The sequence below is a fragment of the Saccopteryx bilineata genome, chromosome 7 (assembly GCF_036850765.1).
Source record: "Saccopteryx bilineata isolate mSacBil1 chromosome 7, mSacBil1_pri_phased_curated, whole genome shotgun sequence".
Classification (NCBI taxonomy): domain Eukaryota; kingdom Metazoa; phylum Chordata; class Mammalia; order Chiroptera; family Emballonuridae; genus Saccopteryx; species Saccopteryx bilineata.
The window spans coordinates 71,054,054-71,072,294 of record NC_089496.1 but is presented as its reverse complement, the minus strand read 5'-3'; the positions used below and the strand labels follow the sequence as shown (position 1 = coordinate 71,072,294).

The window sequence follows — 18,241 nt, the reverse complement described above, 5'->3', positions numbered from 1 at the left end:
AATCCGTTCCCCCTTTGGAAGACAGTCTCCGGTTTGAATGACTTCGGGGACTAGCAGCTTGACCTTCTGGTGAGATGCAGAGGGGGATTCCAGTCAGTCTACACAACCCGTGGAAGTGATAGGAGGAGCTGAGAGTGAACTTGAGGAGACCTGAGGTGTCCCTGGTCTTACTTCAAGAGCGCAAAACGCGCACCTGTTGAACGCGCTTTAGGTTTAAGGCCCGGCAAACGCGAAGGACGCAGGTGTTTCCTTACATTTATCATTTTGGGTTTAAGCTATGTCAGCAGTTGACACACAGATTTTAAATGGGACGTCCTGGAGAGAGGGGCTACCCCTCCACCGCCGACCTTCACGTCGCGACCCAATTGCCTCTGGCGCTGATACAGCGGGGCTTCCCGCGGCGCCCGGGAAGCGCCGGCCGTGCGCCGGCAGGGGCGGGTCCAGCCAGGCCTGGTCCCGCCTCCTCTCGGCAAGGCCCAGTAGGGTGAGGGCCCCGGCAGCCCCGCCCCCGTCGTGCCCGCGCGTCCTGTGCCCAGGTCTGGGCGGCCCGGGGCCAGGCAACCGGAGTAGCGGCCGGCGCTCGGATCTCATCTGTCGGCTTGATTCCCTCGCCTGCTCGGGATGGCTGGCTACCTACGGGTCGTACGCTCGCTCGGCAGAGCCTCAGGCTCCGGGCCGGCCTGGGCGCCAGCAGCCCTGACGGGCCCCAACTTGCAGGACCAGCCGCGGCGCCACTGTGAGTGCCAGAGGGTCCGCGCGGGTGCGCGTCGGGGTCCGCGACGTGGCGGCCTCCGGGCGGGGACCAGGGAGCACAACCGGGACGCTCGCAAGCCAGGGACCTCGTTTGGGCACACAAAGAGCGGGGGACGGCCTCGCTCCCGGGTCCCCTGCCCCTAGCTTCCAGGCCGCGCCAGGTGCAGTGGTGGGGACATGAAGGACGGTGGCAACTGGTGGCCCAGGCGATGCCAGCCCTGCGGCCCTGCGCGGGGGTAGTTCCGGGCTGCCTCGCGTTCCGCGATGTAACTGTTGGGGTGCTGGGGTGTCCCGGACCAGGAGGGGGTCTTGCCCACTCTGGCGGGAGACAAGCAACCGGGTGGGGGCCGGAGCACCCCGTGAGTCGTCTCGGCTCAGACAAAGGCGAGAGGGAGGAGGCATCCACTTCCCCTTCCTTCTCAGCGGGGCGGGCTGTAATCCCTCCTCGCTGCTGGGCCCTTGTCAGCTATTTTTGGAGCCCTTTACACGACAGCTGGAGGAACGTGCTTTTCATTTTACCCTTTTGTTTGGACTCCTCCCTCCTCTCCCTGCCCCTTCTCGTTGTCGCCGTACTTGAGGCTCCATCCTAGGCCCTCTCCTTGGCTTGATCTGCCTTTTCCCGCCGTCTGTCTCCTTGCTCATTGGGCCTGCCTAGCTCACCGATGCAGAGATATTGCCGAATCGTTTTTCAGAACTTCTTTGGTACCCTTAGCTCCTGGCTTGGCAGAGAAGACAGCAGTTGGGTCTTGAGAAGCAGAACATAGCCAGAACCTCCATTATCAACGCAGGCTGCCTCTGCTGGTGTGTGGGTATTGCCTGCACCTTGGCCCTCCATCGCCAGCCACAAATGGCAGGGAACAATGTGGGTCCTTTGACCCTGTCTGGTGCCTGTTGTCACAGAAACCCCTATCCTGACCTGGCCTGGAGCCCCTTGGGGTGAGCCAGGAGAGTGAGGAAGAGGGGGTGGGGCCCAGGCAGCCTGGCCTTACTGCCAGGATAGGTAATCTTTAACCAGTGCGGAGTGTGGGAGCAGCTGACTAGAGCTTGGTCCCCAGCACTGCCCCCACACCTGCCAAGGAGAAAGGGGCATTTCTGCTTTTGAACTTCTAGGATTTGTGTCTAAAGGGTCAGCCTTGCAATCCCAAGGTTCCAAGTGCCCCCAGGCCCCAAACCAAGTTTCCCATAGGGAAAATATAGTATAAGTTAGATATGTTCTCCAATTCTCTTTTATTCAGCATTGAGATAAAACAACAACAAAAGAAACAACCCCCTCCATCTCTCTCTCTCTCTCTCTCTCTTTCTCTCTCACACACACACACACACACACACACACACACAAATAAGAAAAGAAAGCAGCTTTCAGGACCTGAATTTTGGTAGCACATAAAAAGAGAAGGCAGTTGCAGGTCCTTCCAGAAGTCCCCAAGCAAGTTGGTTAGTAATGGGATGAATGGTAGGTTTTGAGTTGGAGTTGAGACCATACAGTTGTGACCTCTGTTAGCTCGGTACCTGGCTACGCTGCCAGAGACAGAATAGTTGGTGTTCTCTTTGATGACAAGGAAAGAGTATTTTGGGGCTAAAACACCTAGTGTCTTTTTTTATAATTTTTTTTTAATTTTTATTTTTTACAGAGACAGAGAGAGAGTCAGAGAGAGGGATAGACAGGGACAGACAGACAGGAACGGAGAGATGAGAAGCATCAATCATTAGTTTTCATTGAACTTTGCGACACCTTAGTTGTTTATTGATTGCTTTCTCATATGTGCCTTGACCACGGGCCTTCAGCAGACTGAGTAACCCTTGGGTTACTGGAGCCAGCGACCTTGGGTTCAAGCTGGTGGGCTTTTTGCTCAAACCAGATGAGCCGGCACTCAAGCTGGAGACCTCGGGGTCTCGAACCTGGGTCCTCTGCATCCCAGTCAGACGCTCTATCCACTGCGCCACTGCCTGGTCAGGCAAAACACCTTGTGTCTTTGCTGCCTGATAATTCCCACATGTGTCTCTTTCTAGTTTTGCAACTCATAGGCCTCCAGCCACTGCTTGTGTGGTTCTGATAAGTTAGAGTTTGGGGATGGGAGGGTAAGCTCTGCCTAGCCACTCAATGGGAGAATTACTGATCTAGCCTTACTTTGCTCTACTCCTAGCAGAGAATTTCTCATTTTCTCAACTGCCCTTTAACTTTTCAGATCTTGATGACTTGCCTGCTTGATTCCAGGGCACATTACTTAATGATAGTTCAAGTTTTGCAAATCCACCAGTAGAGTTCTTACATGTTCTCCACTGAGATTTGTTTCAGCCATATCGGATAAGACCATAGCTGTCCCATCAGAGCTGTTTTTGGGTGGTTGTTTTTAGGTCCTGTAGATTTTATTTTTTTGGCGAGAGAAAAAGAGATAGACAGTCAGGAAGGGAGAGAGATGAGAACCATCAACTCATAGTTGCTGCATTTTAGTTATTGATTGGTTGCTTCTCATTTGTGCCTTGCTGGTGGGGGAGGGTGCCAGCCAAGCCAGTGAACCCTTGCTCAAGCCAGTGACCTTGGGTTTTAAGCCAGTGACCATGGAAGTAGATGATCCCACACACTCAAGCCAGCAACCCTGTGCTCAAGCCGGCGACCTCGGGGTTTCGAACCTGGGACCTCAGCATCCCAGGTCGACTATCTACTGCTCCACCATTGGTCAGGCTAGACCCAGTAGGTTTTGAGGAAAAGCCTGGACAACTTAGAGCCTGTCCCCAAATCTTCTCTGTGAGCTTGAGGCCTCGTTTGCTGATTCCTAGGGTATAAGGTGCTGGAAACTGCTCTCTGATTTCCGGAAGCTAGGCCCTGTGGCCTGCCCTGGACTTTAAACTTCTGTAAACCCAGGTTTAAAATGCCAGCAGATTGCAAGTATTAATACACTATAAATTGTGAGCTCCAGAGCGTGGAGCCCATTGGCTGGCAGAGTTGCCACTGTGTACATTTCTGATGGTCTGGTGCAGTCTGATGGGGAGACCTGATCGGCTTCTGTGTGGCTATGCATTCCAGGAGGGTAGGGTGAGGGAAGCACGTTTTATCCAAACAGTAGGTGAGGGCAGGGCAGCTCTTTCCTCAGACCAAATTGACCATAACTTGACATTCATTCATGCCTTCAGCAAATATTGTGCTCTACTATGTGCCAGGGACTGTGCATCGTGCTATGGACAGAGCTGGGAATAAGAGGCAAAGGTTTCTGCCATTAAAAGAGATTAAATTCTAATGTGGGGACAAACAGTAAGTAGGTTAGAGGTTGGGCCTGACCTGTGGTGGTGCAGTGGATAAAATGTTGACCTGGAACACTGAGGTTGCTGGTTCGGAATCCTGGGCTTGTTCTGTCAAGACACATATGGGAGTTGATGCTTCCTGTTCGTCCCCCCTTCTCTCTCTCTCTTCTCTAAAATGAATAAATAAAGTCTTTAAAATAAAAAGAATAGATAGAAGTTGGCTAGTGTTGTATAGTTGTATAGTAACGAGAACAAATGAGCAATGAAAGTGTGTGTGAATGTTTGGGTAGAGAAGCACTGAAGTGTCGAAGAAATAGGCCATTTAGTTATCAGGGGACGAGAACTGCAGGGGTCAAGGGCACGGTGGAGGAGCACACCTCTGCCTGTGGGAGAAGCAGAGAGGAAAGTGTGTGCTCGAGGCTGGCTCAGAATGCACAATGGCAAGTGACAGATGGGCCAGGTTGTCCAGGCCATGGGGGGCTTGCAGGCCATTTTTGAGGACCTCGGCCTTTACTCTGAGTGAAAGGAGAGGCTTTGTAGGATTTTGAGAGGAGTGTCCTGACCTGATTTACATTTTAACAGGAACACTCTGGCTTCAGGGACCTGGTAGGAGGCATAATATGGCAAGAGAGGATGTGGGGGTGGTGAGAAGTGGTTGGATTCTGGATGTACTTTGAAGGAAGAGACAGTAGGATTTTTTGATGGTTTGGATGGGAGTGTGAGAGAAAGGGAGGAAAATACTAGAATGTCTTCCAGATTTACTCACTGGAGTTGGGAATTGGGGCTCCGTGTTCTGCTGGGCCATGCTGGTTGAGCACCGGAGGAATGTGGTAGAAGCAGTTATCTTGGGCGTGGCAGTCTTTCAGGGGACCTTGAGCCTTGAATTCGGAGCAGCAGGCAGATTCTGAAACCGGGGATGGGTTTTGAAATCCTTGCTTGGTGTTGGGTGGTAGGAGCCCCAGATGGGAAGGACAGTTAGCCTAACAGGCCTCTTTATGACTGCTGTAATTCTACCCCACATTCTGGCCAAGCTGACAAAGTGTTTGTGCAGCATCTCATCTGAAGATTTCATGGTGTCCCTTGGAAGCTTTCAGGGAGGCCCAGACACTGTTCCTTGGATTTCAGGTTGCTTGTCACCACTTGTCTCCCAGAGGTGCAGGTGCTGAGGGTGTTCCCAGCATATTGACTGAATAACAGATAAGGTCTGGCACTCTGACGCCTGGGGCGCTCTGGACGGCACGTGGCAGGCCTGGCTACTTAGTTAGACAGTATTATTGACTGTATTTCCTATGCTATATTTTATATCCCCATGACCATTTTATACCTACCAATCCCAATGCCAACCTATACTTCTCACACCCTTTACCCCAGAGGCTGGATTTTTATGTAAAACCTCCTGTTTTTTTTGACTGATTTATTTTAATTTCTAGTTCTTCTTCTTCTTCTTCTTCTTTTTTTGTACAAATGCATAATGTCGTTCAGTAGCGTTAAGTGTATTTACATTATTGTGCAATCAATATTTGGAACTTTTTTCACCCTGCAAAACTGAAACTCTATACCCAGTAAACAGTAACTCCCCATTCCCCACTCCCTGGAGCCCCGGGCAGTCGCCATGGGACTTTCTGTTTCTATGACTTTGACTCCTCTAGGTACCTCATAGAAGTAGAATCATAAAGTATTTATCTTTTTGTGACTGGCTTGTCTCACTTAGCGTAATGTCCTTCAGGTTCACCCATGTTGTGGCATGTGACAAGATTTCCTGTTTTCAAGGGTGATTAATAATAGTCCATCATACACACATTCTGCCTTAAAAATATTCAAGCTCAAATTGATTCACCTTATGGGTAAGGTATAGGAATTGTGAAAAGCTTAGGGGATATAGTTTTTAAATCCTTACATATACATTTTTAAAATTTTATTTATTAATTTAAGAAAGAGAGAGAGAAATATCAATCTGTTCCTGTATGTATGTGTCCTGACCAGGAATCAAACTGGTAACCTCTGCATGGGGACAGTTCTAACTAATTGAACGATCCGGCCATGGCTAAATCCTTACATGTTTAATACTGCTTCTAATTTATCATAGGAGTTACTTCCCCAAAATGTTAATCCCAGCTGGATTGAAAGAATGTTTGGGAAACGGTGTAATGTTGTTTTTATAAGAATACCACATTGTAACTCTCCTGGAGGTACAAGTGAACTTGCTTTAGTGGAATTTGAAACAAAAAGAAACAGCAGCAGCCCTGGACGCTTGTCAGTAGGTTGGAGCATCCTTCTGATATGCCAGGGTTGAGGGTTTGATCTCCAGTCGGGGCATATCCAGGGGTCAATCAATGAATGCATAAATGAGTGGAACAACAAGTCAATGTCTCTCTCTAATTAATAAATAAATACATTTTTTTAAAAAGCAGCAAAAGCTACTGGGGTAGGTCCAACATCACTAAAACAGGAAGGCACTTCCTTTTTTAGTTTCAAAGCACCGAGGTACATCCATGGTTAAGGGGTGGGGAGCTCATTCTTTAAAAAGTTAGAATCATGAACATTGTTTAACCTTTAGGAGATTTTCTTAATTTTCCTGGATTAGCTTCCAAAGAGTCCTGTTATCCCCTTAAAGGTTCATTTGGTTTATTCATTCATCCATTGATGGACACTTGGGTTGCTCTCCAGTCTTTTTTTTTTTTTTTTTTGTATTTTTCTGAAGCTGGAAACGGGGAGAGACAGTCAGACAGACTCCCGCATGCGCCTGACCAGGATCCACCCGGCACTCCCACCAGGGGCGAAGCTCTGCCCACCAGGGGGCGATGCTCTGCCCCTCCAGGACGTCGCTCTGCCGCAACCAGAGCCACTCTAGCGCAACCAGAGCCACTCTAGCGCCTGGGGCAGAGGCCAAGGAGTCATCCCCAGTGCCCGGGCCATCTTTGCTCCAATGGAGCCTTGGCTGCGGGAGGGGAAGAGAGAGACAGAGAGGAAGGAGGTGGGGGGGGTGGAGAAGCAAATGGGCGCTTCTCCTATGTGCCCTGGCCGGGAATCGAACCCGGGTCCCCTGACACTCTACCGCTGAGCCAACCGGCCAGGGCTTTTTTTTTTTTTTTTTTTTTTTAGAGAGAGAGGGGTTGGGGACAGACAAGGACAGACAGACAGAAAGACAGGAGATGAGAAACATTAACTGCATCATCTTGTAGTGGCAGCAGTTTAGGTGTTCATTGATTGCTTTCTTTCTTTTTTTTTTTTAGAGACAGAGTCAGAGAGAGGGATAGATAGGGACAGACAGACAGGAACTGAGAGAGATGAGAAGCATCAATCATCAGTTTTTTGTTGCGACATCTTAGTTGTTCATTGATTGCTCTCTCATATGTGCCCTGACCGCAGGTCTTCAGCAGACCGAGCAACCCCTTGCTCAAGCCAGCGACCTTGGGTCCAAGCTGGTAAGCCTTTTGCTCAAACCAGATGAGCCTGCGCTCAAGCTGGCGACCTTGGGGTCTCAAATTTGAGTTCTCTGCATCCCAGTCCAACGCTCCATCCACTGCGCCACCGCCTGGTCAAGTATGATTGCTTTCTTATACATGCCTTGACCAGGGGGCTCCAGCTGAGCCAGTGACCTTGGATTCAAGCCAACAATCTTGAACTCAAGCCAGCGACCTTTGGGCTCAAGCCAGTAACATGGGATCATGTACATGATCCCACGCTCAAGCCAGCGACCCTGTGCTCAAGCTGGTGAGCCCACACTCAAGCCAGATGAGCTCATGCTCAAGCCGGTGATCTTGGGGTTTTGAACCTGAGTCCTCTGTGTCCCAGTCCAATGCTCTATCCACTGCACCACTGCCTGTTTAGGCCCTACTCTTGGCTATCATGCATAATGCTGCTATGCACATGGGTGAGACTCTGCTTCCAGTTCTTTTAGATATACGTATATCCAAAAGTGGGATTTGTGGATCATATGGTGATTCCAGTTTTAATGTGTGGGTCATATGGTGATTCTGGTTAAAACAGTGTGGAGGTTCTACTGTTTTCTCTAGCAGCTGCACCAATTTACATTCTCACTAGCAGTGCACAAGAGTTCCCATTTCTCCACATCCTCACCAACACTTGTTGTTTTCTGTTTGTTTTGTTTTGATAGTAGCCATTTTGATGGGTGTCAGGTGGTATCTCATGGTGGATTTGATTTGAATTTTCGTAATGATTAGTGATGTTGAGCATCTTTTCATGAGCTTGTCGGTCTTTTACATATATCACTTTGGAGAAATATCTATTCAAGTCCTTTGGCCCATTTATTAATCGAGGGTTTTGTTGTTGTTATTGTTGTTGTTGTTACAATATCCTGATTTTTAAACTGTGGCCACCAATTACTATTTAAGAGAAACACTACCAGGATCAAACAAAATGAGTCTCTGCTGCTTTGGTTCCCATCCCTGTCCCCAGCTCATTTGAGAAGCTGGTTTTTGGGAGGCTGCACTCCTTGCTCTCTCTTCATTACCTCTAGGTCTTTCCTTCCATACTCACTCCATGGGTGCAGGCACTTAGGTTTTGGGTGTTTCAGGAAGAGAAGCTTAGCATCTGGTTGTAAATAAGTGGGCCCTCCTCTCTGAGGGTTTGACTCCTGCATGCACAGCAGGACGGGCTGCCTGCTGTGACCTTGACATTCAACTCCCTTACGGAGGAAGTGTGTCCATAGCACACAGGCTGCCAGCCTGAAGCCCAAAACTTGAATGGAGCTCAAGTTTGAAACCTTTAGGACGGGTTCCCAAATGAATCTCTCCTTAAGGATCCTGATTATGGCTCAACATATTATTATTATTATTATTTTTATTTTTATTTTTTCCTGAAGCTGGAAACGGGGAGAGACAGTCAGACAGACTCCCGCATGCGCCCGACCGGGATTCAGCCGGCACGCCCACTAGGGGCGATGCTCTGCCCACCAGGGGGCGATGCTCTGCCCATCCTGGGCGTCGCCATATTGCGACCAAAGCCACTCTAGCGCCTGAGGCAGAGGCCACAGAGCCATCCCCAGCGCCCGGGCCATCTTTGCTCCAATGGAGCCTTGACTGAGGGAGGGGAAGAGAGAGACAGAGAGGAAAGCACGGCAGAGGGGTGGAGAAGCAAATGGGCGCTTCTCCTGTGTGCCCTGGCCGGGAATCGAACCTGGGTCCTCCGCACGCTAGGCCGACGCTCTACCGCTGAGCCAACCGGCCAGGGCTTCAACATATTATTTAAAAAATCCATTAGCTCTCATCAAGTTAACTCATAGGAGAAGCTCCTAAAAATTATGCTCGCCCTGCCACAGCGCAGTGAACTTTCTGCAGATCCTAAAGCCCATTCCATTCAAACTTTGGCCGGAAAAGGTGATGGAATTTATAACTTGCGTCCCAAATCCCTTGTTCTCTAGGGAGGGAAGTAGCTCTAGTCTGTGTTGCTTTCTCTTTCTCTGTATCTGACCTACAAGGGCATCTGAGGCTGCGCTTGAGCGAGGTGTCTGTGTTCTCGTCTATCTCTGCCACGAGCCAAGCTCCTTGGTCTCATTTTTCTTCCTGAATAACCGTTAACATTCTTCATACATTAAAAAATAAAACCTTTGTGTATCTTTGGGAAGTGGGTCGTTTTGCTGCACATATTAACCTTTTTCTTAGCAGGTCAGGAAGTCAACATGAATTATGGCTGTGGTTTGTATTCTAAGACACTAATATGGCGTCTGGTGGGCTATGGTCACCTTTGTTTTAAACATGCCTCGGTGGCCATGCTTTCGTAGTTTCTAGGGCTGCTTTTCATGGGCTTCGGTCCCATGTTGTCAGCCAAGCAGATGTCCTTTTTCCCAGTGTTGGCGTTTTCAAGTGAACACCCTCTTCTGTAATCTCTGCTGGGGTGAAAGACACCCTCTCTCCTGCTGTATCTGTAAGGAGAAGAGCACATGGTCCTTGTGAGGGTGTTCCTCCTGGCTGTCAGCAGTGAGTGAGGCTTCCCAAGGCTGAGGCCCAATGGCAGGTTTTAGCCAGGTTTCATGGTCCCGCTGGGCAGTCGCTATTTGCTCCAGGCTGTGGGCAGAGGGATGTTCTAGTGCTTGGGTGCCCCTCTCGGAGGGTCAACAAGCCTCCTCCAAGGCAGCCTGCTCTGATTAATTGGATGGGCCATTTTCTTGAGTTTTCCTTGGAATTCACTTCCCAGACTGTTGGTTTTTCTCACGAGTCAGAATTTCCTTGAAGCGCCTCCCTGGCTCCTGGTCCCTTCCCTCCACCTTCCCCCAGGACCTGGACCAGGCACTCATCCGGTCCTGTCAGGCTTCTGTGGCACGACTGGCCGACTTGAGCCACTCGTCCCAGGAGTTCTGAGTTGCATCCCCAGGTGCCCTAAGTCTGTGCCTCCTCTCACTCAGGGTGTGAAGCCTCCTGTTTTCAAACTGTAACCTTGGGCAGTAAGCTGGGAACCTCAGTCTCCCACATTTAAAGTGGAGATAGTAATACTCCCTTGGGGAGTGGTTGGAAGCTTGAACTGAATCAGGTAAAGGGTGGGGTACACTGTCAGGCACGGAGGAGGGGTTAACACACCCCTCCTCACTTCAAGTTAGTCAGGTTCTTAGGTTGCAAGCAATTGACCGAGTGAATGACTGGCTGACTTTGAGATGTTATTGGAAGGACACAGGTTAGCTCATAGAACTGCATGGATTAGACTAGAGGGGATTCCGGGTTGTCCTGGGGAACCAGGTGGCAGCAGCCCCCCACCCCCACCCCGGGGGTAGCCTCTCCTGACTTGCTGCTCTACAAGGCAGCCCCAGCCAGCTCTGGTTCTTTGCTGTCTCCTTTGCCTTCAGGTTGCAGGGAAGGAGATTGAACTGGTTCTAACTGGCTGTGCTTAGTGGGGGATCCAGGCCCTGAGCAGTCAGTTCCAGAGCGACTCCTGTAGAAGGGGAGTGGGCAGATAGCTGGGCCCTGGCTGACCAAGGCGCCTGCTTTGGCGAAGGGCAGGTCTGGTGGGGAGTAGCAGGGCTACCCTACCCACCGCCCCAGGGGCATCATGCACTGTCTGTGCCCTGTTCTAGATGCTGACAAGAGGATCAAGGTGGCCAAGCCGGTGGTGGAAATGGATGGCGATGAGATGACCCGTATTATCTGGCAGTTCATCAAGGAGAAGGTAGTTCCCTCCCGAAGTGGGCGGCTTTCCACAGGGCTGGCCAGGCACAGTGTTCTGCCACGCTTCAGGCCCCGACCAGCTGCCGGACTTGCCTGTCCCTTGGTGGGGAGCAGCAGTCCTGTTTCTCTCCTCCCGTCCATCCTTCTGTTGTGTCCAGGCCACTTGTTCTTGTGACGTCAGGCAGAGGCCTGTCCTCAGCAGACTGTGTCTCACACTGGTGCCAAAGCCTGCATGTTGTAAAGCTGTGTGCTGATTCAAGAGTGATCCTGCATCCTGTCCATCTTGACCCCCTCTCTCCCAATGTGCTTTCTCGAGGGAGTGCAAGGAACATAGCGCTGGTGTACAGTGCAGCTGTGCACGGACTTGACCTCTTCTGAGTGGGTCAGGGTGTCATCCTGAGTCGTGGCTGTGGTGCATGCTGTAGGACAGTGATATGTTTGAGCCACCTAGCACATGGTTCCCAGGGTGGCTTCTTGGCTTCTCCATGTCACCTGGGGTCTGCCTGGGAGAGTATGTTGTGTATGTGAAGACCCCACAAGTTATGTATGTCCACAAGAAGAAGGGTGAGAATCACCACTTCTGAATGGGGAAAATGAGGGGACCCAGTCTTTAGAGATACAGGTGCACATGGAGTTGGGTTCGGCTGAGTTGATGGGCTATCATGGGCAGGCACATGGGCCAGGCTAGGGGATGAGCCCTCTGAGGGGCTGTGGCCTGGTCCGCTGGCTTTGCTCCAGGGCCCTGGCCTCCAGCCAGCTTTGGCCTGGCCCCGCTGAAGAACGGCTGACTCCAGCCCTCTGCTGTGCTGCTCCTCCCTCTACCCTGCCCTGACTGAGTGTCCCCTGCCACAGCCAGCTCGTGCCCCTGAGTCTAGTCATTTGGGCTGACGCCTTGCCCTGGCCTGTTTGTGTCTAGCTCATCCTGCCCCATGTAGATGTTCAGCTCAAGTATTTCGACCTGGGGCTCCCACACCGTGACAAGACCGATGACCAAGTCACCATTGACTCCGCATTGGCCACCCAGAAGTACCATGTGGCTGTTAAGTGTGCCACCATCACCCCTGATGAGGCCCGTGTGGAAGGTGTGGGGGTGTGAAGGTGGGTGGGCTGGGACAACACAGGTTATGCTGTGACCGCAGTCTCCCTGTGGATGCCTGGTAGACAGTGGTCCCTGTAGAAGGAGCTGGGGAGGGGCGGTTAAGGGACTGGCCTCAGCTTCCACAGTCAGGGTGCGAGAGAGCTAAGTCCAGACTCCATTCCCTGGCCCCCAGGCCAGCAGCGGGGTTTCTGCTCCTCTGTGTGGCTCTGGGCAGTGGCGGTGCCATCAGTGACGGGGAGGAGGAGGAGGAAGCCAGTACGGATGCTGTCACACTGAGAATGGCCTCTCGGGGCAGCCTGCCCCTCTGGCCTCCTGGATGGTTTGGAGGCAGGTTGACAGAGACTTGGGGCCACCTCTGCCCAGAGGAGGACTGCGTGTCAGACCTGTGTCCTTCAGAACCCAGGGAGGAGGGCACAGGGAACATCACTAGTGTCCTGTCACTGTCTTGGCTTTGCAGGTCTGCCCCTGCCCCTGTGGCCATGGAAGGCTCTCAGAGAGGTGATCCCCTAGGCTTGGACTGGCTGCTGGTCCCTGGTTCTGGGGGCTGCTTTTTTTTTTTTTTTTTTTAATGTTTACTTTATTGACTTGAGAGAGGGAGAGACAGGAACATCAATCTGTCCCTGTATGTGCCCTGAGCGGGGATCGAACCAGCAACCTCTGCGCTTTGGGATGATGCTAACCAACCGAGCTATCTGGCCGTGGCTGGGGGTGCTCTGGAGGGTTCCATGAAATGGCACTGGATTGTGAATAAAGGGGCCAGATTGGAAAGTTCAAGAAAGGGTTGTTGAGGAGTTTGCAGAGTTCTGTCTCCCGACTTCCAGCAGTCCAGGGACCTAGAAGGAAGCACTCAAGACAAACCCTTGGGGTGTCCTCCTGTCTTTTGGGTTGTACTGATCTTAGGATATTAGAATCATTTTATAGCTAATCTCTTCTTGCAGGTTCTCTTTTATTTTCCCTCCTGAACCTTGGGATTTATATGTCCCCATTTTCTGGACAAGGAAGTCAGGGGTCACAGTCTTAGTAACTTGGGCTGAACCCTGCGGTTCGTGGCGGTTCTGGGGCCAGAATCAGAGCTGGAGTGAGGCAGTGTGTTGCCACAGTTCATCAGACTGAGCTATAACATCCCAGTGTGATGTGGGAGTAATAATAATCCCATGTGCCAGGCCCTGTTCTAGGCACTTAATGTATGAGCTCATTTAATTCTCACAGCCATCTAAAAGGCTAGGTATTCTATCAATACCTTCATTTTATAGCTTAGGTTAAAGCACTTGCACAAGACTCAAAGTCAGAGGTGGCGGAGCTGGATCCTGAAGCCAGGAATTCTGACTGTGGAGCCCACACATCCACACTCAGACTCTGTGGCTTCCCCGGGAGGATTTTTAGGGCCCTCACCTTGCTGCGTTCTTGCTTGGGGTTCAAATTCTGGTTGGAAGGTGGGGGCTGCAATGGGGCCACTTCATCTCTGCTCCGCTAGAGTTCAAGCTGAAGAAGATGTGGAAGAGTCCCAATGGAACGATCCGGAACATTCTTGGTGGGACTGTCTTCCGGGAGCCCATTATCTGCAAAAACATCCCCCGCCTTGTCCCTGGCTGGACCATGCCCATCACCATTGGCAGGCACGCCCATGGCGACCAGGTGGGCCCGGGGGGAGTTGGGCTCTGCTGTCCTGGGACCCCCACCTGGAGCCTCTGGCCTGAACCACCCTCTCGTCTCCACAGTACAAGGCCACAGATTTTGTGGCCGACCGGGCTGGTACCTTTAAGATGGTGTTCACCCCAAAGGATGGCAGCGGTGCCAAGGAGTGGGAGGTGTATAACTTCCCTGCCGGCGGCGTGGGCATGGGCATGTACAACACCGACGAGGTGAGGCTGGCACAAGGTGAGGCAGGCACGGAGCTTGAGCTCCTCTCCCCCCACCTGGCTTCCCTGCTGCAGGCTTATCCCTGCCAGTTTGGCTGGTTCCCGCAGAAGTTCTACCCTGTGTCATATGGCCATCTCTGAGCCAATCACAGGGGCCCTGAGAGAGAGTTGGAGCTCTGATTGGATAAGCCAGACACAATCAACTCTAGAAACAGGTCCCATCCCAGCCATGTGATCTAATAATTGTGGAGGGGGAGGTAGCTTTCTGAAGCAAAGCTGGAGGGCCATTTTCTCCCAGAAGGTGGGAGGGGGAGCTGGGCCAGCAGAAACAACAGAAGCTCGCTTAGGGTCACTGGGTTAACCCAGACAGCCAGAGAGGGTCATGTGGAGGGAAGGGGTGCCATTCCTAGGCGGAGCCTGGCCCTGGGGGACCACGCCAGGGACCTCTCTTTCTCCCTGCAGTCCATCTCGGGTTTTGCGCATAGCTGCTTCCAGTATGCCATCCAGAAGAAGTGGCCGTTGTACATGAGCACCAAGAACACCATTCTGAAAGCCTATGACGGGCGCTTCAAGGACATCTTCCAGGAGATCTTTGACAAGTAACAGCTTCTCCCTTTACTGCTCCCCAGGACGCCAGAGCCCATCCTCCTTGTCCCCTAGCCCCAGCCCTCCTCCCACCCGGGGAGGTTGCTGACCCCTTGCATTTGGCTCAGGGAGGGATCCCTAACCCATCAGCCTCCTGCATTCCTCCCACAACAGGCCCTTTCGCTTCCAGGCACTATAAGACTGATTTTGACAAGAATAAGATCTGGTACGAGCACCGACTCATCGATGACATGGTGGCTCAGGTCCTCAAGTCTTCAGGTGGCTTTGTGTGGGCCTGCAAGAACTATGATGGAGACGTGCAGTCAGACATCCTGGCTCAGGGTACGCCAGGAGAACACTGCACCCCGTGGGGATTGGTAGTTTGGCTTCTCTGACGGGGGTCATTTTCAGACACTTTTGGTAGAAAATTTCTCTAGCATAGCAGTAGGACTTGGGCTTCCTGGCTCATTGCAAGGTCCCCTGTGGATAGCAGGGGGCAGGAGCTCCCTGGTAGCTGAGTGAGGAAGGATCACAAATTAGGTTTGGACTAGTGTATTACTAAGGCTGCCATTGCAGAGAAAGGAGGATGCAGGAATTCAAGTTCTCAAGGGGCTGAGTGTGTTGACCTCAAGGTTCCTGTCCAGGAAGGGGCCAAGTGACTAGCTTTGGCTCCAGTAGAAACATGGGATTGAGCCTAACTGATTTCTCTTTAAATAACAGAGAATTTGTTTTGTACAGTAAACCTTTTGGATGTAGGAGAATAGCAGGGAAGATGGAAAAACCCCAGGCCCTAGTTTCCGGAAAGGTAAATCCGATTCTAGCAGAAAGCCTGGGCAAGCCATTAGAGAGGAACCATGAGCAATAGCCCAATTATGTGGGGAACAGGAACAGGAAAGACGGTGGGAAAAGGCAACGTGCAGCATAGAGAGTGGAAGAGAAACTAGGTTGTGTGTGATGGGTGAGGTCTAGGTCCTGGGAAGGAGAAAAACGAAGCCCAAGCCAGGTTGCGATGAAAAGGCAGAGGATATTCAAGCTTTATAAACCCTTTGGCTTTATTTTGAGAAGTTGAATGGTGATTCTCTCATTAGAACATTTCCCATCTAGGCTGGAAGTATGAAAAGCCATAGCAGAAAAGAGAAAGGCATGACAATCACCTCTAAATATATAAGGAATTGATGAGTGAGGAGGTCTAGGTAACAGCGGGGAAGGGACTCCCAACCTCTGTCCCAGCAGCAAAAATTCTTAGATAAATAAGTTTATCTATAGGAGTTGCCCACTTTTTCTTTCTTGGGAGTTGACATTCTAATTTTGGTGCTGTGGATGCTTTTGAAACTCAGGAGACCTTGACAAGCGAAAAGGTAGCCAGAAAGAGCAGCAGATCAAGTGATCACTATGAAATGCTGGCAGCTGCTTTATTCTTTCTGCTGAAGATGCCTCCTGGCCATGAGCCGGGCTGGCAAGGTAGAACTCTGTGCACTCTTGGGCCCTGCGGGCCGCAGGCTCTGGGACGCCTGGAGGTGGAACCACAGATGTATACTAACAGGCTAGTAATAGCCACCTTCGAGTGCTCCTCTGCCCCGTGCTGGACCCTGAAGACCCAAGACTGGGGTAGACATACCAAAAACAGTTCCTGTCCTCCCAGTTACAGTGGGGGTGGGTGCAAACGTAAGCTGAGCGACAGCAGGAGGGCGGGTGGGTTCAATCCAGGTGGTCCGAAGAGAGGCGCCAACCCTTAGAGGAGGGTCTTCCCACTCTTCAGGCTTTGGTTCCCTTGGCTTGATGACGTCCGTGCTGGTCTGCCCGGATGGGAAGACCATTGAGGCTGAGGCTGCTCATGGGACAGTCACACGCCACTATCGGGAGCACCAGAAGGTAAGAGTGGGGAGTGTGCCCACACAGTCTACTGCAGGGGCACAGAACCCACTGGATCTGAGGGCTGGGAGGATGGGCCCGGCCCTGTCAGTCTAAGGGTGGGAAGCTGTGTCTAGGTTGCTCCTTTGTTGGCTCTTAACTCCCCTGTGACCCTGCCCCCAGGGCCGGCCCACCAGCACCAATCCCATTGCCAGCATTTTTGCCTGGACACGTGGCCTGGAGCACAGAGGAAAGCTAGATGGGAACCAGGACCTCATCAGGTGAGCACGGAGGAAGCACCTGAGCCGGCCCAGCAGGTTCTGGACCCTGACGCTGCACAGCTGGGGTCTCACTCTGTCCGGCCCCCTGCAGGTTTGCCCAGACCCTGGAGAAGGTGTGCGTTCAGACAGTGGAGAGTGGAGCCATGACCAAGGACCTGGCGGGCTGCATCCATGGTCTCAGCAAGTGCGTGGCCTGGGTGGAGGGCAGGGCTGGCCTTCCGGGGCCTCAGGGACAGGAGGGAAGAAGCCAAGGACCCTTCTTAGAGGCCCCCTCCTGAGTCAGCTGTCCTGCCAGGAGCGTGGGGCAGGACAGGACCACAGTCCTGAGAGATGGCTCAGGCCAGGCCCAGTGAGTTGGTCTCCATCCCTGAGGCTAGTAGCTGCTTGAAGCCTTTTCCACCACCGCCCATACTGAGCTCCCAGCTTCTCCCAGGAGAGCATGTGCCCAGATGCCCATTCACCTGGGAAGGGACATACAGACCTTACCAGGTTCCCGTGGAATTTGCTGTGGCCCTAGGGCAGTGGGCTACAGGTCACCTTCGACTTGTACCCTGACTGTGCCCCTCCCTGCACGGACAAGAGAGAGAGGGCTGCTGTTAAGATGCCCAAGCTTGGGCGCAGCCCCTCACGTGAACGGTGTTTTCTCGGCAGCGTGAAGCTGAACGAACACTTCCTGAACACCTCGGACTTCCTGGACACCATCAAGAACAACCTTGACAAAGCCCTGGGCTAGCAGCAGCGGCGGGGCGGCGTGCGCAGTGGACGCGCAGTGGAGGGTGAGCCTCACAGCCCTCTCAGGAGGCCTTTCGAGGGGACATTTTTTATAAGCAAAATGTTTTTAAAAGTATCTGCGTTTCCCCTCATGGTGACATGAGGCAGGAACAGTGTGTTTTACCTCAGCCAGTCAGTATGTTTTGCATACTGTAATTTATATCGCCCTTGGAACACATGGTGCCATATTTAGCTACTAAAATCTCTTCACAAAACTGTCTGCTGTGTTTGTCCCTCAGGGGAAGGAGGCAGCTGGGGCCTGGAGGCAGAGGCCATCAAAGGGCTGGGGAGCCCCTCCAGGGACAGACTGTAGCACCTCAGGACACAACAGGTCTCCGTCCCAGACTCCACCCAGTCAGGGGCCACCATCCGGGGAGTGGGCCGGGTAGCATTCTATAGGAGCCACTGGAGTAGCCACTGTGACTCTGGGGTCACAGACCTATGGGCTCCCTGGAATGTCCTAGCACATTTCCGATATCATTTTGGGGTTATCACTTCTTTATAGATTCAGATTATATTTTTATTTCTTTCTGTGCTGGTTTTAACCTGAACATGTCCAGGCCTCTTGGCCCTTTTCTCAGTACTTAAAACAGGCTCCCCTCAGCAGCTGTCCTTGGTGCTCCACTCACAGCTGCCGGGGCTGGGAGCTGGGAGTATGAACAGGGCCCCGGTAGTCCAGGACAG

General features: G+C 52.0%; 1 protein-coding gene across 1 annotated transcript; it reads left to right on the top strand.

Moving 5' to 3' along the window:
- The first annotated feature begins 523 nt into the window (after positions 1-523).
- On the top strand, positions 524-17,775 carry IDH2 (isocitrate dehydrogenase (NADP(+)) 2). The gene is made up of 11 exons (XM_066238813.1): positions 524-736; positions 11,021-11,112; positions 12,028-12,193; positions 13,685-13,845; positions 13,929-14,072; positions 14,532-14,668; positions 14,845-14,996; positions 16,414-16,526; positions 16,689-16,786; positions 16,878-16,970; positions 17,438-17,775. Exons 1-11 carry the CDS (start codon positions 622-624, stop codon positions 17,517-17,519), a joined length of 1,353 nt encoding a protein of 450 aa, XP_066094910.1. The 5' UTR covers positions 524-621; the 3' UTR covers positions 17,520-17,775.
- The last annotated feature ends 466 nt before the right edge of the window (positions 17,776-18,241 follow it).